Source organism: Atta cephalotes (assembly GCF_000143395.1).
Source record: "Atta cephalotes unplaced genomic scaffold scaffold00019, whole genome shotgun sequence".
NCBI classification, from domain to species: Eukaryota; Metazoa; Arthropoda; class Insecta; order Hymenoptera; family Formicidae; genus Atta; species Atta cephalotes.
In genome coordinates, this window is record NW_012130083.1 from 135,932 (window position 1) to 159,845 (window position 23,914).

Sequence of the window (23,914 nt, forward strand, 5' to 3'; positions counted from 1 at the left end):
AAGAGAGTATATATATATATATATATATATATATAGGGTAAGGTCGCCTATTATGGGATAGATTCCCATAATATGAGATAGCGGGATTTCTGCTAAACTAATAAGCGCATGCGGTTGATTTTATTATAAACTTATTACTTAGAGTGAAACATATTTAGTAGAAAATTCATTATTAAATCATGCGTGTAATATTTATGAAAAAAGATTCTTGATGTTGTCGAATTTTATTGAGGTTAGTCTTCAAACCTTGTATAATAAATAAATATTTGATAATAAAGTCTGCATGCAGTGATAGAGTAAGGTCGTATTAATAGGAAAACACGTGACATAATGATTTGTTTAACTATAAAGATTAGATTTGGTAATCAAGATATGGAAGTCGAGATACTTAGAGTATTCCTAGCTAATATGAGAGCATAAACAATACAATATCTCAAAGCTTGAACGAAATATTAAAAATAATGATTCTATTAAGATTATTCATACACACATCGAAAAATTATATAATTATTATATATAAAACATTCAAATTCTTTGTTCCTACTTGTAAATAATATAAGTTACCAAGTAACTTGTAATAATATAAAAAGCTTACCTTTATTTTTTCCTTAGTTCTCTGTTATGAGATGAGACCTCATACAAGAAAATCCTTTTTTTGAGTAAAATCGGCACTTTCGATAAAAAAATTTCACATACAACAAAGTATAGGTACTATCGGTCGCTAACTTTTGGTGATAAATCTTGAATATATTTCCTATAAAACTGATACAAAAATAGGAATTAAGGTTGCAAATTAAATAAATTACAAGTCTTTAAAAAAGGTATCTTATATTAGGCGATTTCACCCTACGTTATTAATCAATGAATCTAATCAACGCATTGATCAATTTTTTGAGAATTTGAATTCTGATAACGAAATATAATCGCTCGAATTGAATTCTCTTTCCATGTGTTGTTAACTACATGCGTTTTCAATTATGATCTGATTTTTTATTTAAAAAACGGCAAGGTGTGACGAGCAAAGCGGTCGCCGAGGACTTGCACTATGGTGACATATCCTGCCAATTTAATTCGACGACGCTGACGATGGCCGAACTTCCGATGCCATGCGAAACCGCGGAGAATTCTACCTAGTAAGTTTTGTATCACGTGCTCCAAAAAATCCCCAAAAAGTTGGGAAAACGTTCCGCCGAGAGACTCACGTGTAATTGTAAGCACAATTAGCTTAGATCGCCGTTTCCTCTCGCAATTCGATTTCCTTGTAGAAAATTAATTCACCGTGCGTAGCTTGATACCGCTAAATCACGCATCGATAATAAAAACTGAGATATTATTACGAAATGCTTGCTTGAGAAGACACGTGACTCCGTGAGATTAATCATTAACATTCCAGAAAAATTACTTATAAGTGCTGTAAATAATTTTTCGCGTGATTCACGATATGAGATGAATCTTCGTGTAAACGAATTGTACGATAATTTGCACGATAATTATATGGACAGATCGAACGGATCGAAGTCTGTACACCAACGCAGCAATTATCGCGTGCGTCATTACGCCAGGCTTTCGCTCGATTCACTCATATAAACGCTCTTTGTTGCTGCAGCTGCCAATCCCTGGAATTGAACGGGTCCTATTACTGCGAGTGGAATTACAATGGCCTCGGTCTGGACTATCAAATCTTGGCGGGGCCGAGCTTCATCGCGGTCTACACGATCGTCGGTATTATCCTGGGAGTCGCGGCTGACAGATACAACAGGTAAAAATCAATTTACATTTTCCAGGAAGAGCCACAGTGATCATTTCATCTCTTTTTTAACAAACAGAATTTTTGCAAACAATAAGGATATAATGTAATGATTCACTGTTGTCTGTGTCTCTTGCCGGAAAGCTGCATCTATAATTGCACAGACAAAATATATTTGCTATATCTTTAACGTTCTTCTTTCTCGTTACAGAGTAAAACTGCTGACTGTTTGCACTGTGATATTCAGCATTGCAATTATCTTGAGCGGAGCCGTGATTGAATACTGGCAGCTCGTTATTCTGCGAATGCTTCTGGCGGCGGGGTAAGTCCTGGTAATATAACGGCATTTCCGCTTCTGATTGTTCGTTCGTAATTAACGAATGAACGAATTACGATCATACCGTGTTATGTTATATTAAAATCCGAACGAATATTGCAGAGAGGCGGGATGCAATCCATTGGCGACTGGTCTTCTGTCAGACTGGTTCTCGGAAGAACAACGAGGCCTTGTCATGTCCATTTTCAATTGGGGCATTTATGGCGGTTACGGCATCGCCTTTCCGGTCGGTCGATACATACCTAATCTGAACGCCTGGGACCTGGTGAGCTAATATCCGATAGACATTGTCTCCTTTGTGCTATTTTCTCCCTCTCTCTTTCTCTCTCTTTTCGCATTGGCATTTTCAAAGCCGGCGTGTTCCGGTAAATAATTGCTCGATATATAACCTGAAATCATTTCCGTGCGGAAGGAAAGCATAATGAAGGTCACATTAAATTGTTTCGATAGTACAACAGATCATTTCCGACGATGGTATAAAAAAAGATTCGCATATTCGAATCAAATTATTCAGGATTAAATACTGGCACAAATACATAATATTAGCAAAGCAATAAATTAATTAAAATATAGAGACAATTAAGAGTTAATATAATTAAATTTAATTATTAATTGCCAGGGCTGGAGGATCTGTTATTATGGAGCCGGAGTGATCGGCTTAATCATCGCCCTCCTCACCGGTCTGTCGTTAACCGAACCGGAAAGAAAGACGATCGGAGAAGAATCGACTAACGACGGAGAGCGACTATCGATTTGGAAAGTACTACTGCAACCGCGCATTGTTCTTTTATGCCTCGCCGCCAGCATCAGACATAGCGGTAAAAGGCAATACCTTGAAGCGAAAGGATTGAGATACATATCGAGGGTATATTAGCGATCTATTCGAGTTTGCATTAATTCAGCGAATTTGTCTTGCCGTGATGCTTTCTTCTCTTTAAATACACTTTATCTAATAAAACTAAAACCTGTGTTTGAATTTCGTCGATTTGAAGAAGGAACGAGTCAAATCTGACTTAAGACAATATAACTTCTCTTTGAAGTTCCAGCATTAATTTTAAAATATTCCACACTAATTATATAGAAAATTAAATCTCAATGAAATAAGTTAGTTTCCATTTATAATATGAAAAGATATCGTAAACACAAGATTCAATAACGTTGTTTCTTAATTATGGTGTACCAAATGCTCTGTGAGCAACAAGTTTTACATTTTGGATAAGCCATAAACTGTTCATTATTGATTTCATTATTGAATCTGATGTCTGTGATATAATTTTGTTTACCATAAGCTATATCAAGTGTGAAAAATAATTCATTTCACCATCCAGGATCCAATTTTCCATATCCAATTAGCCTTTTATTTCAATTATTTTACTTGATCGTAATTAAATCGTCAACATACAGGGATTATCTTTATTCTTTCCTATTAATAAATCTATTTCCTTCTTCGATCATGCTATTTACTTTTGATTTATGTCATAATCTTTTTTAAATTGCACGTACTGCTTTACCAAACAGGATTTTGTCGCTTTTTTCAGGCGGTTTGTGTTTCGCTTACAATTGCGATCTGTACTACAGAGACTACTTTCCGGACTACGATCTCGGCTGGTGGCTTTTCGCCGTCACAATTGTCATCGGTAGTTTGGGCGTCGTGATTGGTGGAGTAGTTAGCGACAAGATCGTAGCAAAAATGGGAATTCGTTCGCGTGTAGCGTGTCTGGCGATCAGCCAGCTAATCGCAACGCCATTCGCATTCGGTTCGGTATATTTCAATCCTCTTTGGGCAATGATCACACTAGGAATCTCTTATTTCTTCGGTAAGACGTGACAGAATTGAATGCTCTAAATTTCCAAGCTCAAACACACATTCCATAAAATATCGATACATATTTTATACAGCAATTGCCTTTAAACTCAACGATCGTTTTATTTGCAGCTGAAATGTGGTTCGGAATAGTGTTCGCTGTTGTGGTGGAGATTGTTCCTCTGAAACTGCGATCAACAACCGTCGGCGTTTTCCTGTTTGTCATGAATAACATTGGCGGAAACTTACCAATCCTTGTTGAGCCTACCAGAATAGCCATCGGTTTCCGGGAATCGTTATATATTTTTTACGCTGGCTGCTATGGTATCAGTAAGTATATGTAACAGAATACGAAATTAATTCTTATTGCCGCCGTATAATTTGTATTTGCAATCGCTTATGTCATTGAATTTTTTATAGAAGTTTCAACTCAGGAAGCAAGAAACATCTTGAAGCGTTCCAATGTTTGAATGTTTCAAAATGTTTCTTGCTATTATTAGAAATGACTTTTATAGAATCAATTCTTAATTTTATTATCATATATATATATATATATATATAACATTGAATTTAAATAAATTAAAAAAACAATCATCGACTAGAAAACGACTAGTAAAATTGCTCTGACAAGCCTTTGGTCACGAAAAAAACGTGTGTAGTTGGATGATAATATCAGACTCTTTGACGTAGGTTCCATTATGTTCTTCTTCACCATGTTCCTAATGGACGGTCCCGCGGAGGTGGAGAGAAAAGTAGACAAGGAGGCTCCGCCAGTGTACGACAATAGCACATTTACTAACGACGATGGCCAATTGCCAACGTTGGAACTGTCATCGTTTCCGGCGCGACCGCCGATCTACGAACATTCTCGGCTATGAGCAGGAAAAGGCTGTTGCTCCAAAGAGTAATGTAAATAGTGTTTCAGTTATATTGGACCAGGCATGAGTCAGATAGCTAAAGATTGATGACATTAACTCATTAACGTTGAAATTTTATAAGAAGTGTTTCACACTATTGACGGTTGATAAATTGATATAATCTACATTTCTTTATTTATAGTGGAAAAATACCAGATATTTTGTTTGTGATATTTTTTTGCGTCTTTCATCGGTCAAATGTTGATGGGTTAAAGTTCCTCGCATGTCAAGCTAAGACTTGCGAAATTATGCAAAGGCGCGATATACAAAGCAGCAATTGCGATAATTAAAAGTTCTGTTTTGTTTGAACGCGCCATGTTGCAAAACATTCACGAGCGCATGGTGGATTACATAATGTTCTTGATAAAGAAGTTTACAAAAAAGTTGATAAACTCCGACTATCTTCAAGATACATTCTGTGTTCTTAAGATAGAAGTCTGTAATGAAGTGAGTACCTACAGGTGTAATTTTTGTAAAAAAAAAAATAAAAATGAAAACTTTAATATAATACTAAACTTAACTTATTGTGGGAATCGAAAATATTAATTCAAATCTTACTAATTGTGAGATTTGAATTCGGAATTTCTCGTTTTCCATCCTAGTGCGTTAGAATTTAATGCGCCAACGATGTTCCATTATTGTCATAATTATTCTAGTCATCCACGTATACTTTAAATCATAATCCTGCGATTCTCTTTTAAGTCATTTTAATTTAAGCCATGTCAATCTTAATTTTATATAATTATACCTACTATTAGGATCCAGGTGTGTCAAAAAGTTATTTACGCATGTATGTATTCTTATATTCAACACGAATTGCATATCGCAAAAAGTGTTTTATTGAGAAAGTCACATAAATTAATACTATAAGCTAATATTAAGTGGCTAATATTTTGGTGTTATCACATGTCTTAGACAGCCTGTCGAGCTCACCATAGCGGATAATACAAAAACGATATAATGACATATCGTACATTTTACTATATGGACCACGCTGACGAAACATTACATACGAGGATACGAGTAATTTTACATACGGATTAGCAGCGCACTTGAGATTCGCCATTCATCTCTCTATATACAAATTATTTAAAATAAATAAACGAATCTCTACACGTGTAATATACAAAAGTAAGAACCGCGGGGGGAGGAATCGATCAGAGTATCCTCTAGACGGAGAACGACGATGCCTCGACGAAGAGTTTTGTCATGAGAAATGCTGTGTACATATCTACATAGAGAACCGTACGGACGACACATGTTCGACGTTCTGCGAATAAATAGCCGCTTAAGAGAATAAATACGCCGTGGCAACTAGATTGATCTACCTGCGTGCGTCAGACGATATTGCCGCAATTACGTCGACAAACATAGGTAAAAAAACAGAAAGTGGGAAGAGAGGGGAGAAAGTACGTGTGAATGCAGTGCGTCAATAAGCGTAAAAACTAAAGCCTCCTTTCGAGTTCGGCGTACTCTAATACTTCTCGAGTCGGCTAACACCTGACGACTTAGCGCGATAATGCTCTTAATACTAAAACGGATATTTCCATTTAACAACAATATCGAATAGCGGTTTCACGCGCTGGTTTGCTAATACGCGAAACGCAACGAGTTTTGTGTTTATTTTGATTACGGCGCAAGGCGATATTACTCGGTTTTGCGGCAACGTATCATGGAGTTTTCAAACTCGCGTCGTTTTTTAAATAAACAATTTCAATGTCCGATTGCATAATTATTCTGCTAAATCAGACCTTGTTACGCACAAGCAAAAGAATGTGTTGTCGGAAGAAAAATGCGACAATTGAATTCTCACGTAGTCGAGGAGACGAGTTGTCGACTGCTCGGAACACAAACGTTCGCATCGTTCAGTCTCATTCACACTATAATAATGTCCGAAAATAAAAGATAAAATTAGAACACTTAAAGACTGTGACGAACTACAAAAATATATCGATCCACATACCACAATGTACTGTCCTTTCATCATTGGGCTACATTAGGTACTTATTTCTGTTTACTTATTGTCTCGATCGCTCGAAGTCCTTTACCAAGTTCATATAACATACCCGAACGCAGGCGTAATTTGCGCTGCTTTCCTTTGCATCGCGCGTATTTTTTCTTCCGTATGATCGCATCGATCATTAAAGGAACTAGTTCTCTCGCGATTTCAACGCGTAAGATTCCGCGCAGTGTCGCGAGATCCATTGCGATTCAACACTCCTCCGTAGACGTGCTAGAGATCTGTGTGCTAGCGCCGCTAGAGAAGCTACTCCTGCAAGTCTCTACGGCGAGAGCGGTGTCCGGCATCTGGACGAACTGTACTTTCTCCTTGGGCCATCTGCTCCTGCCATAGACGCAGTTGAAGATGTTGTAACGATGATCCATCTCCAGGTGGCTCAGAGTGCTACTGTGCCGTCGCTTTAGCACCTTCTTTGCCATCAAGCTACGATTGTTCTTGTACGAGAGTTCGCGATGGAAGCAGAAGAACTTACGCAGCTCTCGTTTCACTCGCCGGGATCGATAGCCAAAGAGCAACGGGCTTACGTAGGCAGCCAGGATTAAAAAACTGAGTGCGAGCACGTCGTATTCGTGCGGGAACACGTAACCCGAGTATTGTGGTAGATTCTTGATCATATTCAATAGCACGTAAGGCGACCAGCAAATCAGACCCATTACGATCACCAGCGCGCTGATTCTGGCCGCCCGAGTCTCCTCACGATATCTGAACAAGGAGCCGTTGCTGATCCGATGCTTGAGAGAATTGATGTAACTGTTGGTGCTACGTACACTGGCCACTCGGTGCAGCGAACTTGACTTGCCAGGTGCGGGCGTGATCGTCACGATGGGCGTCAAAAAGCAAGATGAGGGTTCCGGACTATTGTAGCCAACGTTTTCTGCATTTCTACTAATCGCGTATGATTCCACATTGGCATCGAAGATACTGGGTCTTGACAAACGGCGACTGGGTCGTCTCGGTTTCTTGTTCTCCGAATTACCGCTAGAATTCGGGACCTCGTTTTGCGCTTGTTCTATTGTCTTGACCGTAGAGATCTCTTCCTCGATACAAGTCGTCGTCTTAAAAGAATCCTGTTCGAGATTGTCCATCACGTCATCACATGACTCCTCCTCTGTCCTCTCGCATTGGGTAACTGACAGAAGACAGTCGGAGGATCTTTGATCTGTGAGGATTTTGATCTTGCGAATTGTTTTAGGAACTGTTAAGGAGTCGAAGTAATCGTAGCGTCGCTCATCGTTCTCGGAATCACTTGAGTCCGCCCCGGCGATCCACCCGGAGGATTCCCCGATCTCGTCCGTTAGATCACACGAAGATTTTCGTCTCCGATCAGCTTCCGAATCGTGGAATTTGCTAGCAACGAGATTCTCATATGAAACGCGTTCCTTCTTGAGGTAGTCCTTTGTCTGCAGATTAGCTGCCTCCGTCAAATTATTACCATTGTTTTGATCAGACGGTTGCAGTCCTACCGTGAAAACGATTCCCGACGACGTCTGCTCGTCATTCGATCCCGTCTGTGCCGCGTCCAAGGATGATGAAAAGGATCTCCGACGTGATATCTGATTGACCGAATGCGTAGTCTCGCTTGTCTCGTCGATGGACGAAAGACTCGAGATTTTGGGTATTCTACGAAACTCTTCGGGAAACGTGTCAACGGATTGATGCTGTGCCTTCACGTAATAGTACGGATCTTCGCTGAAGCTACCCGACGAAAGAATCGGTCGCGAGCCAGTCCTACGAGTTCTCTCAGAGTTTCGGTGCGCGGCCGAATAGATGCTGATATAAATCCAACAAACACCGGCGAATGGAAGTAGATATGCGAATACACTGTGTACGACCGTGTAAATGAATCCGTAAGTAACAGAGTCGTTAGTCATGGTACGAAAAATCACAGTAGAGTTCTCGAGATGGTCGACGCTACTATCGATCTTGATCGACTCGATCGTTTTAAGTAACGCTGGCGTCACGTTGTTCATTACTTTCTCTTCCTCCTCCTCGCTGGTCCCGTTGCTGAGGAACGCGAACGCGGATTCGAGCGGCGTCTCCGCCGTCGCGGTAACGTTTGATACAAATTCGCGATATGAGTTATTCAGCAACGTTGTTGTGCTGCAGGACAGCCACAGGCTACGCGGACTCGGGTTCAAGGCAGCGACCAAGCCGAAGGTCATTGAAACCAGCCAGATGGAGACGATCAGCACGGCCGACTTGAGCTTGTCGACTCGAGCCCGGTAACGCAGTGGGTCCACCACAGCAAAATATTGATCGATGGCAATCAGCAAGACCGATAGCACTGACGACGTGGTAACGAGCGCAGTGGCACCTTCCGATATCGCACAGATATTGCTGGCGACCGATGCAGACGTCGATGTCGAACCGAATGGCGACGTGAACTCATCCGGCGTTGACGTAGATGTCATCAGTGTGTCTTCCACCGTTGGACCGTCCATCATCAGCAATGGGTTCAGCACGGCACAAGTCAGCAGATTCGAAACGGTTAGGTTCATCACGAATCTGGAATTGAGACAGAACAAGCCGTCTTCAACATCGAACGATTGATAATGTCCGACTCTTGTGTGATTGTCTTAAATTAGCAATCGATGATTGAATGACAATAGCTCATTAAATCATGAGATGAGATATATTACGATTAATAAATCAATCAAGATGCAAGGCGAAATAGGATAAGAAAAAAAAGAAGGGAAGATCTTTTATATTTTTTTTTCACATGAGTCACTTTTGAATCAAAATAACTTGACAATTGACAAATAGACACAAACGTATATAATTCATTGGTAGAAAGCATTTATTAAAAGAGACACAAAGCTACAGAAAGCACTGAAAGAAAAGAAAGCGAAGCTTTATTTTTCTGCTACGCTTTTAATTACAAATCACGTATTAGCAAACACGAACGTCATGTGAATTATATCGAATTGCTTAATATTCTTGTTCCGTCGTGGAATGGATGGATTATATTCGCTATTTCTGCCAATATGACAAATTCGTCTTGAAAAACGTTTAAAGTACTCATGGTGTTTCGTGTTCATTTATTTGTGTTATCAATGGATCGACGAGCGAATTCAACTGAGCACTTTGATCTAAGTATAGCTCGAAAATATCGTTCACGTTATTTTGCAAAATGTGTCGTCGGACACGAGATAATAAATGAATTTTCCTTTATACAGTGGTGAATGTTAAAGTTTCGAGTTGCACTGTTAACAGCGACGAAATGTTCTGAAAATACGACAGATTTATTATTACATTTCGTTGCTGCGGTTGCCAAAGTTTGGTACTCGGCGAGTAATTGATTTCCTGGCTCAGCAGGTGGAAGTCTACGTAATAACAATGATATAGATCCAGTCTTAGTAGTGCGCAGCTCTATTAATATGACTTACTAATATCAACTGAAACGTTTACTTTCGCAGAAATTAGTTGAGTCTCGGCCCAATCGAATTTCAATAAACGAGAGCTGACATTACATTCGTCTCTCGACGCAGGAACATTATTTACGATCATAGGATATTCAAACAGCACGACACGTCATATTGATTTGTACAAAATTTTGTTTGTACAGTAAATAAGAGTCTATCGCAGTCTGAATACGTCAGTCATCTTTACATCTCACGTACGCGGTTATTTTTACGTTGCCTGCAAATAGGCCTCGAGTCATTTGCGCGATGGCTAAATTTTCAATGAAAATTACACGAGGAAAACGCCTACCTACTATAACTATATCTACCTATATCTTACCTCCGTCTTTTCCACATTACGTCGCGTCGACGGCGACACGACAAAATCACAAACTGGAATATTTAGACTGGCAGAGTCTCCCACGATCGAGGAGCACAGAATTTGTGCAATCTATAGAAAACGACGTATTGAAATGCTATTTTATTTACAGACACAATAGAAAATACATCCATACGCACTTGTCCATATGCAAAAGCACGCAAACGCGAGCGTCCGAGTGAAAATATAATTTTCCTGCTATTGATATGGCGATTGGCTCTCGGCATTTTTAACGAAATCGCATACAGTGCGAGAACAGATGCAACATTTTCCGTAAACGAATTTTAACCAATAAAAAAATGATCCGTGCGGTACTGATCAAAGCGCTTTTAATTTTAATACAGAGCAAGCCATGGATATAAATATCGGTCGCGTGATGAGTTTCTATTTATTCCGGCCTTTACTTTACAGAGCTTTGCCGTTATTTCATTTTATTGCAATAAAACCGTAAAGTTTGGTCAATTATCGACTCGGGAAAAAAACAGAAATGCCGTCGCTATCGATGTGCATGTAGGGTTATTAACCTTGGCATGGAACGCAACAACGCGTGAAATGAACGCACTGTGGATTATTTATCGTCGTCGCGTTTCAGTGAATATTACGCGAAAGTATGGCGACGCCTAAATATATTATTTCCATCTCGTCGTCTCGCGCGCGCGATGCTTTTATTTCCGGTTTGGCGTGCGACGCGACAAACGCACACTCGTGTGTCCCTTGTATCCTTTGCGGTCTTTGCTGTCCACAAGAATAATTACGCTCGTTATCACATACGTCAACGAACTGCGTTCGTAATGAAATTCAAAAATTGTCGCCTACGACACAACTGATCGTCGCTGGTGTGACTGACTGGACCGCTTCTTCGATGACAACATGAGAGCAATTTTACAATCGCATTAACATCAACAATATTATTTATTATCCCTTTTCCTACACTGAGAAAAAAATATATAGTTAATTTTAATAAATATTTAGTTCAATACCGCCAACTTTACTTACAGTAAGTAAATATTTGTTTAAAAAAAAAAAAAAGATTGTTAAATCAAATTAACATTTCTTGTATTAAATAAATATATCTTTATATTTAATAAATATTTAGTTGGCAGTATTCAACTAAATTTTATTAAAATTGATGATACATTTTTTCCAGTGTATAAACAAGTATAGCATGCAATAATTTGAGTTATTGACACTGAAACGTTTGGACAACGAAATGTGGAAATTTGGAAAACAAAGATACGTAGCAAGATATATAAGTTAGATAAAAGTCTCCAAGGAATATTAGAATGATAGTAAAAGTCAATAATAATGTTTCTCTTCTCGGAATCGAGGGAACGACTCGGATACTTTCAACTTGATGATTTCCCGGCACGAAAGAAATCGATTCTACTAACCTGTTAGAGATGGTGCGCAATCCCGGCCTGACAAGAAACGCAAGCAGAAGAGTCGCGTTAAGGAGAAAGCAGCCGAAGAGGACGAAGCTCCAGGCCGCGATCCCCGGATTGTTCCACCATCTTTCCAGATTTCCCAGGTCCGCAACCGATCCTCCTCCAATTCCCGTCGCAGCTCCATCCATTCACAAATAATAAGTATATTACGGGATCTGGAACAAAATGCAACGTCGTTTTCGTCAGAGTGGCCTTCCGATCCGTCTAACTATAATTTCGAGATCAAGATTGATCCTTCAACTAATTTAGCGCGAGATTAATTTCGTAATATTGGTGTGCCAAGGGAATCATGTGCGTTAAAGAAATTAAATTTAAAGATGCTAGAAGGTTTGTGGGTCTGGCATTTTGAAGTAAACACTCGTGGAAACCTCAAATATTATCATGAAATTTAATTTACTTGGGGAGCGAATTCTAAGAAATTATAAATTTACTCTGAGCGAGTTCCAAGAAAGTTGCGCGAGACTGTCGCGCGATCTTCGATTATGGTCCAGCTGTTTCCCGCTGGAAATTTTTTTATTGCGTTCTTAAAATGGTTCAATTTCGTATGATGTCGCGAGAAAATGGCACGACTACGACGCTCTCAAGGAGTTCCCGTCGACATATTATTTTTAGACGGATTTCCCCGTACACACGTGTTGCAAAAATATCCGCGTGAATATGTAACACGCGTGTACACGCGCTCAATTGTACGCGCACGAACGAGATTGATCGAGATCACATGAGGATCTTAAGAAAGAAGAGCTCACGTGACAGGAAAAACATACCTTTTGTACTCAACACGAAAAGATGGTTTCCGCGAACCATCCGTTGTTGTACCCGCATATAACAGTTCGAACAAATACGGTCTATTTAAATAATAAAAGAGAGATAATCCACGCAGACCGAGGTTAATGTAATGAAGATGTTTTTTGAATATAGCGTGGCGTATGTTTCTTAGCTATCTTTGTCTCCCTTTTTTCTCTCGCATTTAAAATGCTTTAGGCTGGCAATTCATAATTGATTCTTATATTTAAGACTGTCTTAAGCACAGTCTTAAGATGTCACAAACCAATTAGAGGACATACGCCGTATTAGCGTTTTAAAATAATATTAAGACGATCTTGTAATAAGAACAGACTATGAATATAGGCCTATGTTATATTTTTTAAATGTTTAAAAGTTTTAAAGTATTATGTTCAAATTATGTATTTAAATTATGTTTACTTTGCAAGTAATATAAAACAGGTTGATGAAAAAGATCAATGGTACATATGAAATTTTAATATGAAAAAACGCGCTTTTGTTCGCCATCATAATACCTGAGGCGTGTAAACAGAAAGCGCGAAGATGTTTCGAAAATAAAACGATTCTTCTCCTCTCTCTCTTTCTCTCTATTTCTTTATCTGATTGATGTCAACTAATTTTTTTTGAATGGCAATATATCGTTATTCACTCGTTTTTTTGCACTGCTATTACTTGAATGATCATTCAAGTCAATATATATATATAATCTTTATCATTAATCTTTTCACCTATCTCTCAATCTGCGCAAAGTGTTCGTCGCTTTTGAAGTCCCTGTTTAAACGTTACGGACGATTTTTAATATTATCAAGATAATCATTTTAAAATCACGACAATCTTAGCACTTGTAGTGGGGCGTTATAATTATGATAAGAATTATTTAATTAGATAAAGACCTCTCATTTAGACTTTATACCTGTTTAGATAGGCAATATATAAAGTCATAAATTATAGTGATAAATGACAATGACCTAAATTCCGTCAGTCTCGTAATCCGTAAAACGCGCCGAGATTTGCTTAGACTTGACTAGAAAAATAATTAGTCTTGCGATATAATCTTGATTTGATTCATATGACTTTAGTTTCGTGAGTAAACGAAGAAACGGAGAGAAGAATCTACAGCGGTCTTTGGTTTTTATGGGATTAAGTATGGGATTCTAAGTTCGTACATAATTCTTTCCTGTGAGGAAGAATAACGAGAAAAGAGGAAAGCCAACAAAGTGGAACTTATCATTTCAACGTGCAGCGATCGACCTTACACTCGATTGCTGCGAAATCTGGCAGCGGTTCAAAACTCGAGATGTTGAGAAAACGAATAAAAGCAAGAGAGAGACAGAGAACATGTCGAAGGCATCAATTTACGATGATCCGCATGTACAGACAGCCGTTTATTTCCGTTTGGCGAAAAATCCCGTCTCAAGAAAAATATCGTTCAACATGAATCCAACAGCCGAATGATCTATTATCTTGGTTGGTTTCCGAAATGGCATTATCGCGCGATGAGCCCGTGAGATCATGAGTCATGATCTCGCGTTCGCGCGACGACGAGAACATACCATGCCAATGGAAACAAACAGAACTTCACGTGATTTTATGGAGCAAGTGATAATTGAACTGGGAGTGAGACCATTTCGTACATATGACGACTGTTCTCGTTGCGCAATAAATGCGCAATTCCATCTTTAACTCGCTCTTATTCCATGGTATCCTTCGGACTTGTCTTCTCGACACGTGAGAAGAATGTCATTTCAAATGTACTTTTATAACTGTGTACCGAGTATTACGAGCGAAATCGTTTCACGATATATGTTTCGCAGTAAAAATTGTAGATCTCGTAAATGTAAGGTATTACGAGAAGAGGAAAATAACTTACACTTTCCATGATATATTTTCGTGTAATATAGTTACAATGTTATTAATGTTCTTCTCATCTTGAAAAATTGTTTTAATTATTTAATTAAAAAATTTAATGTTCTATATAGTTTGTCTTCTCTCTAAATTCTTAAAAATGGAATCTTGCTTTAAAGAGTGAAAATTGAGTCCGTATTAAAAAAGAGTAGCTCAATTTTCAATCTTTAAGAGCGGAATTCATAATCGGATTTGATATTTAGGACTGTCTTAAGCTTATGATAGTATAAGCTTATGATGTTACGAATTAAATCAAAGGGCTGCGTTAGCATTTTAAGATATTACTTAAGACTTAAGGTCTTAGAATAAGAACTGATTATAAATATCAGCCTAAGAGTAAGATTTCACTTTTTAGAGTGAGATTTTCATTTAAAAAATTTTAAAGTTTCCTTAATATTTAAAAAATTATTAAATTAATTGGAACGCACAACAAAGTTTCCTCTTAATTACCACAGTTCATTCAGACTATATTTAATGTGAGTCTAAATATTGTACGCATGATCTACTGCAGTGTTAACCAGTGCATTTATATTCCACTTAGCATTTCGACCGGAAGGCAAACTTATATACACTTGCATATATACAATTCATCGTGAACCGATTCATAGATTAGATTCTTGAGCTATAAGAGGCTCCCCGAGTCGAAATTTTAGTTCTACTTTGAACCTTTTTCAATTAAACCTTATAAATCTATTTTGATACTTGTACAATCAAATAGGGCTTTTTTTAATATTACTTAATCTATTTGGAAAAACTTCTTTTAAGCCTAAAAATAGGAAATCTTGCAAAAACTGCCATTTACAGGCGTAGAAACTCCATTCATTAGATTAGAACCTATTATAAATCTCTAGAGTCTACATATGTCATCTTTAGAGTCTACATACGTCTTAAAACTAAGGTTTAAAGTAGGAGAAAAATTTCGACTCGGATCCAACACGCGTGTCGATTATGCGAATTTCGCTGCGTAATGCACGCGTCTTATAACGGCGTTATTTTCGCGCGCGTGACTTGATAAACGTGAAATCGCTTCCGCGCGAACGACCGCGACAACGTCTGCTATTGTATATCCTGCCAGAAATAGCGCATAAAAAAAAAAAATCTAAACAGAAGTCGCGAGTCGCTCATTATCCGTCAATTGCGCACGGCGCGGGCGCGATAACAGGATATCATCGGCAGCGAATCCGAAGCAGATGTCATTGTCATTCCGAATAAAGCGTGCCGCTCACGTGAGCGGAGTCGACATGGACCGCGATATGTCGTGTCGGCCCGCGCGATGCGGGTACGCGGAAATGTACACATCGGGGAAATTGACGACGTCGACGACGTCGGCGTCGACGTTGACGTTGTTGGCGTTATACGCCTCCGGCTGCTCCGATAAAGCTCGATTCCGACATTCATATTACGATTTCGACGCGCACGACGATGTTCCCTCGCGCATCGCAACAGACTTTAGGCAAAATCTTCCATGAGTTATCGCTCGTATACACACAGTGCGACAAATAATTTTTAAGACTGAGCTTATAAAACGCTATAGAAACAAGATATTCTTATGCTTATTGTTTTATTTATTCAAAATAATCTCCTCTTGCTTCGATACACTTGTTACAGCGATTTAATTTCAATTTTGGGAATAAAAAGAAGTCGCACGGAGCCAAATCAGAATATGGCAGACTTGATTTCGGGTCAAAAATTGACCCGAATGAATGAATTATGAGATGGCGCGTTATCGACCAACTTTCTGGATCTCGATATTCGGGATGGATATGACGGATTCTGGACATCAAACGTTTCAAAACTTCGAGATAATAGTTGCCAGTAACGGTTTGACCAGATGGAACGAATTCTTTATGGATAATTCCTTTGTTATCGAAGTTAAGCGAATGTAATAAGTGAATGTAATGAGCGACTTTCTACCATCCAAAAATCGTTTATGCCACAGGAAAACATTTGATCGACTTACAACAAGCATCATCATACACTTGTTGCATCAACCGGAATGTTTCTGATGCACTTTTACCAAGTTTTGGGTTGAATTTAATGACCGCTCTTTGTTCCACGATAAAATTTCAACATCGATTTAAAATTTGTTTAGGAAGAACTGTCATAATTTTGTCATTTGTTATCCGATTTGCATGAAGTTGAAAGAAAAAAATGTATCTTTCTAATGATGCTAATGTTCAACAAATGGTGTCACTAATTGCTGAGATATGGCGCCAGTCTTAAAAATTATTTGTCGCACTGTGTATAACAAGAATGGTACAATAATAAGTATAGAACGCAATGTCGAACGATGTTTCGAAAGTTACTACAACTTTTACGCGATGTTTTGCCACAAAAACTAATCTGTCACAACTGAGATTTAATTTGAATTTTAAGGGAGAAAACAACTTCTTAAAACTTAACGGGGACGGGGGGTGTTTTTAAAATGTTGGATTTTTGGAAAATCTAAATACATAGTTATCAAGTATATTAAAAATCATAAAAGTCATAATTTATTTGAAATATTTTTTATACAATATATTTTATCGTTTCATCAATATAATTGATTTGAATCAAATATAAACATTAGCTCTTTTTGAGAGATTATTTCAGTCTTTAAATATCAAATTGAACCGATATAAAAACTTTTTCTTTCAAATTTTTAAGTTTAACAACATATTTCAATGAGAATCGGTTCCAGACATTTGCGACGGATCTCTAATTGCAAGTTCCAGACAGCGCGGCATCTACGATCCGTGAGATATAATTTATCACGCGCAAAGACGAGTATCTTGGAAATCTCTAATACTTCCGAAGGTCGTTCGATATTGAGTTAACAAGAGAATTGGGTAAGGCCGATAACTCACCAGAGATATGTGAAACTTAGTTGATCTCGATACAAGGGCATAACATGGCGCCAAGATCGCATTTATTCCCTTCGTACCAGTTCTCCGTGCTCCATTCTCGAAGACCTTGAAGATAAAATAGACACCAGAAGCATTATTCTTACTGTGTTCTTTCGGCTTTCGATAAACAGTATTTCTCAAGTATTTCTTATCATCTATCGCGACCGCGCAACGCCGGAATAAATGCAACTTGAAATAGATTTTGCGTAAGAAACCTTTTATTTATAATTATTAAATTTTCAATATAAAAGGTATCTAATTTTGAAAAAAATATAAGACGCAACGGAAAGTTTAAAGTGATGTATTCACCTCTCGTTTAAAAGTAAATAAAAAAGATGTGTCGATAATGAAGAATGAAATAGAGATAAAGAAGAAATTACATTAGAATTTACATTGTGCAATTTATTTCGCATATTAAATCGTTCTTGATATTATATACGCCCTCTTCGAGAATAATTATCAAATCTGTTTTCCTAATGATAAGTCAGCAGATGAATCGAACAAGCGCGACAATACAATGATAAGCGATATTTTTATAGCATTATTGAAAAGTTAAGTCACGCGCGTATAACATCATCTACGATGATCTTTCTGGAGAACTTCTTCAGTTGACGTTTGGCCTAGCAAGCTCTTATTTCATCGGCGATTAATTCAAAAGGATTGATTAATTTCAGAAATCTCACACTATATCAAACTTCAATGTAACTCCTTGTCGCGTGTCATTCAAGACAAAACAGCGTGCGAAAGGAAAATTCGTCAGGATGAAAAACACTCGGGAAAATTGCACGTATAGAAAATTTCGAAGTTTCGATACAACAAATCGAAACTGAAACTTTAAATAATAAATAGTGATTTCGAGGAAACCTAAAATACGATAGTAAAAATCTCATCGTTCTGTTCCGCGCGCTCAAAAAAAAGTATACATCCAGTGTGAGATGCAACATACAGATATTACCTCGCTCTGTAAACGGAAATATACAACTCATTTAAAAAACAAACTCCTCGTGAAAGAATGGCGATTTCGAAAACAAATCTTGACTTTCGCAATTCGCGCGGTTTCTATATTGTACGGATTTATGAAATTTTTTACTCACCCCACGTTGCGTAAATCAAAATTCATTCGTAAACAAAATTTCCTTGAGACAATATTCGTTTCTTGCCCGAAATTTTCCAGAGATTAATAATGAAATAAAAGATAGAGACACAAAGATTATCGATGAGTTATTAACGGACGCAAAAGTCACTTTAAATTAAAAAGTGAATTCGCTCGTGAGAAAAATTAACGTCTCTAGAAGCTGTCTAATGGACGGTCAAAGATAACAAGTATTTAAGATGTCTCGCGAGAACCAACTGACACCATGAACAAACAACGTGGGACTGAGGAATGTCGCCATTGACGAAATGTTTAAAATCACTTTAGGAAAGAAAGCAGAGAGGGGGATGTCTATATTAAGCATTAATGTAAGTACATCGTGAGTATCATATGATTGCGAGAGCCAATATTATATCTTATCGACCTCGGATAAAATGTCGCCAGTTTTATTGCAACGCAATCTCGCAAGATTACGCGATTATCTAGCCGAGGAACGCGCGGAGAGAATTAGCATACCAGAACGTAGAACAGGTGTGGAAAGAGACAGATAGGGTCGACATTATAAGGTCATTAAGGTCATTAATTTGCAAAGTATAAAAGTGTCCTTAATCTTTACCACAGCTGCAGAAGAAGATCGTAAAATATCACCAAGCGTATTCATAGCAAATACACGTTTTTTGCGTCGCTTCTCTTTCCGCATCGTATCACAGCATCCGATTACATTAACAAAAACAGCGAACGCAAGAAATTGATGTCTCTGCATTTCTTGCCAAGTTATTCCTTTTTACGACGGCGTCAGTAATTAAAATTAATTAATTTATCGCTCATGGATGCGGAAATCTCTTTTTACCTTCCCAAATTTAATATTTCATTATTAATACTACATCATCGTCACTTTGTCATGTCTGTTTTTGCCACTTCCGTATTTTACTTCGAAGGGAGTAAAAATATTTACGACGCGCGCATATCGTATGGGATTCCCCAATATTGAGTTATACCACCATTTACGAATTGATATTGCCTTGGTAACAAAAAAGAATCTTGTTCCTTAACATAGCTGCGAGAATGCGTGGGCAAGTCGGAATATCATCGAATACAGCTTCATTTCCTGGTCGGAATACGAGATGTTCCAAATTCCAAGACGTTTACCGTTCACTTCTTCACTACATTGCATTCTTTTTTTCTATACGTGGAGTCACGTGCGGACGATATCATGCTCATTAAATATACTCATCAGAAAAATATACTCATCAGAGAGTCAATGAATTTTTTTTTCTTTATCAGGTATATAAATAATTTTAACATAAATTACCACAATTTTTATTAGTAAAGATTTTAGACTGTTCAATGAAATATTCAGGGAAATATTCGCAGCTTATATTATTATTGCCGACTACGGCAGATGTCGTAAAAAATATATCTTTGTACATACATGACATTGCTTGTTTTTGACTTACGTTAATCTTTATTTCCTAAGTTTTTTACCATTTTTAGCGTCGATAAGTATAATATTCGAAGCGATAATCGTGTAAATAACGCAATGCTACAAATTGCCCGCAAGAAAGCTTTGCAAAGAGTGACGCACTTTTAAAGAGTCCGCTATCATCAATTATCCCATTAAGATAATTATATCCATTTAATAGGAATGGAATTTTTATATCTTATTCCGCGTGTAAGGTCGCGATATATTATCATTCGATATTACATTTTAAAGTCTAATCGAGCGCAGTGATCTATCTATTTATTTCAATCATAGTATTTTATATCTACGAGATTTCAATTCATGCGCAATTGACGCAGAAAGCATTAGAATTATCTTTTGTTTTCCCATTAACTATATACTTGCTTAAATCCAGAATCTAGAATTCAGAGATAGAGAGAGAGAGAGAGAGAGAGAGAAAATATTGTACCAAAAAAACAAATAAAATAACAATAAAATTCGTTATTAATGTTTATATTAAAAATCTTGACAAATAAACCAAGGACTTTTCGTATCTTTTTTTATGAGTAACGGTATCGTTGAGAAAGCGCAATAATTTCGACACTCGTCGGCGAGTTTCCGGCAAGTAAGAAAGTTAAACAGGAACGAGCTACTTTAAATATCCGCTTTGAATATTGTAACCGTCAAATCTGGAATTCTAGGAATGCTAAACCTTTCCTCGACAAGATAACGATATTTGATGAGAAAGCGTATTAATTTTAAATTCACTACATAGCGAACAAAGAGAACTATGTAGGAACGAAATGCAGCGAGCAGTCTAATGTCGGATTTCCGACATCAACGTGCTTCTGACATAACTGAAATTTTTCTCGCTCTCGCTTTTGTATACGACGCTTGCTTTTGAAACAACGCAAATCTCTCGGAAACCGCAATATCCGCCACTAACTGCTTCATATATCGAGTAACGAATATTCATTTCGCTAATAATAACGAAAAATCTCTAATGTGCAGAGTAAAGTACCAGTAAAAAATTCATTATTCGCTTAAATTTTTGATACGGAGAGGTTTGTCTGAATTCGTTGCTCTCAAAATATGCAAGTTACGAATTTGTTGCTCGTAAAAGAAGTGTAAATAATGATGAAAAACTTCTCAACGTGCCTGTTTCTCTTCGAGCCGTTAAGTAGTGTCGTCACATTTCTATATAGTGTTCTAAGTGATAAATATTTCGTAATTCTGAGTCTAGAATTGAACAACTCTGACGAAAGTCATCAAGTTTCAGATAAATATTAATTATTAATTAAGTTATCGCACAAATGTAAATAAGATGCCACAATTTAACGTTCTCGTCTAGATATATTGCAATATCGCTGTTAAAAAGTGACTTCCTCGAATTCGTCATAGATATTGCGTACGATGTCAAAATTTTGAAAAAAAAATGAATACTAAGCAAGAGCGAACACTGAACCACTCCAAGAGTCATATCTATCATGGAACATGTCGGAATGAATTCCGATCGGAATTATTTCATTTTCCCTAGAAAATACAATAGAAATCTAGAAAATAATTGAACCCATTCCGATTTTTTCCATAGGTGCGCTGAGATGGTGACTTTGGCGTGTGTACTGCAATTTCCTTCGAACAGCAGCACTCAGTTTTTTTTTTTTTGCGAGACTTGTGTTTCCCGAAGGAGAAAAAGAGGATTCCCATGTTTCGCCATGTCTATACCATCCGCCACTGTAAAGCGACGGAAATTCATGACGCGAGAAGAAATTAATGTTTTCTATTACGCGAATAGCCTTTTCCTTCGAGCTTTCGACACGCGCCCATCCCGCGTTTCGCAACGTCGTGACTTGTACGCCTCGAATCTCTCAATCAGTGAATTCCAGACAGATATCGGTGAACAGGAGTGTCATTTCATAGGCTTATTAACACCTTGGACACTGGCTTGGACAGCCATTCTGTGTTGCAACTCGCTATCTATACGCTATACGTTCATCGAATCGAATAATATCAAAGATCAGCTTGAGAAAGAAAGAGCGGGAAAGACGGATCAAAATACGATTTTAAGATGGAATAAATTAGAATAATTCGCTCGCGAATTATTCCAATTTAAAGGGCAATCAACATTTTTACGACATTAATAGCAGCAATTAATATCTGACTTCAGGATACGCGACGGATTTAATATACCTCGGCCTTGCAATTTTCAATGTTTCCCTCGCGCGTGTTCTCCTCACTTTATATCTTATTTTTATATTCCATTGTCAGCTTAAGCGGCTACCGTTTATCCTTTAGCCGTGCCATGTCAGTACCGACACCAAGGTCGACACTTTTTAGTTCGGTACGCCCGTCAACGGATCGCTGATCTTGAAATATCCTCTCGACGCACCGCCTACGTCAGATTTAACGCCTTAAAATTTCATCGTGGCAAAATGTACGGACCGTTATTAATAAACGATAAGCTCCGTTGCGGATGCGTCGTGCGAGCGGAATAATTATGCATCGGATCGCGCGAAAATGCATCGACTATACCAGCGCTTCGCCAAAGCTCACTGCGGTGAACAAAGGTATTTTATTCGAGTGAAAAAGCGGCGATACGCGGGCAAAATCGATTCGACGTAACGACGCGAGCTCGAGTCATGTTAATTGCTTCGTGCGCGATCGCAATCGCCTTGTATTAACTTTTTAAGTGAAGGAAGGTATGTGTAAACTGTTCCACGCTAATTTTCCCGCTAAATCGCAATGACACGTTTGCAGAATGGCACTGTATCGCGTGCAAAAATCGTATGGATCAAGGTCGCGTGTACACGTTGAAAAGTCGTGAATCACATATGCGATCTGTGAGACTCGTTATCTACATTTTTGAAATTTCACGTTGATAATTTTTACGAAAATACTTAACACAGGCATCCTCTTTGAGGAGAGTGAATAATAATATTCATAAGCACTTTAAACGGGATCAAGCTCGCATACCATCAAAAGATTGTTACAGATTACTTTCGATAATAGCTCAGTACTTCGGCCTCTCATCTATTTTCGAAACATATTATCTCAGGAAAGATAATTTCGGAGGAAATACTTATAAACGCGGTACTTGACGTACCGCTGATGATTTTCAAAGTGATAACAATCTTTAAAGTTACGTGAATAACAACGAGATGACCTCAGAACGATTATTACGTCAGAACACTCGTAGAATACTACGAGTATATTCAGACAATTACTTATCGCGTTATGTACTTTGATGCCCGAGTGTTACAGGGCATCTGATCTTGGCAACCTGCTGTGGTATACATTAACAATGTATGTTCTAGCATGCGACATTCCCATCTCAACTGTGTCTCGAATGATTTAGCACCGGTCAGGCAGTCAACAAATGCGGCCAACAGTCGCATTAATCACCGATCGCTATAATTAGTTTGTAGCAGTTTAATAGACGGATTATCATCTGATTGATGCACCTATACTTCCCTCATAAGTTCTTTAACTGGTGTCTACGATTGTAATGTATATTTGGATTATGTTCTTCGACACAACCACATGATGACATTACGATGTATCATGACGTAATATATAGGCATCATCGTCTATCGCTAATTTTCTATCTCACCGTATATATATATATATATATATATATATATATATATATATATATATATATAGTAAGAATAAATAATACTATAGTAGTTAGTTGTACGTAGTAATTATTACGTTACGTAGTACTACTCTACTACGTTACTACCGTCGGTACGGTTCG

The 23,914-nt window shown here is 37.8% G+C and overlaps 2 protein-coding genes across 2 annotated transcripts in view; one reads left to right on the plus strand and one right to left on the minus strand.

The window, feature by feature from the left end:
* The window catches only part of LOC105618925, a 7,019-nt gene extending 2,253 nt beyond the window's left edge, over window positions 1-4,766 (plus strand). Inside the window, 8 exon segments of the mRNA XM_012200455.1 lie at window positions 1,010-1,133; window positions 1,607-1,759; window positions 1,959-2,069; window positions 2,187-2,349; window positions 2,704-2,902; window positions 3,623-3,901; window positions 4,021-4,218; window positions 4,579-4,766. Coding sequence (XP_012055845.1) covers window positions 1,010-1,133; window positions 1,607-1,759; window positions 1,959-2,069; window positions 2,187-2,349; window positions 2,704-2,902; window positions 3,623-3,901; window positions 4,021-4,218; window positions 4,579-4,766 — 1,415 coding nt within the window.
* A 2,250-nt stretch (window positions 4,767-7,016) lies between these two features.
* On the minus strand, window positions 7,017-12,178 carry LOC105618926. Its single transcript, XM_012200456.1, has 2 exons — window positions 11,997-12,178; window positions 7,017-9,330 (listed from the first exon to the last, which is right to left on the minus strand). Exons 1-2 carry the CDS (start codon window positions 12,176-12,178, stop codon window positions 7,017-7,019), a joined length of 2,496 nt encoding a protein of 831 aa, XP_012055846.1.
* Window positions 12,179-23,914: the final 11,736 nt, after the last annotated feature.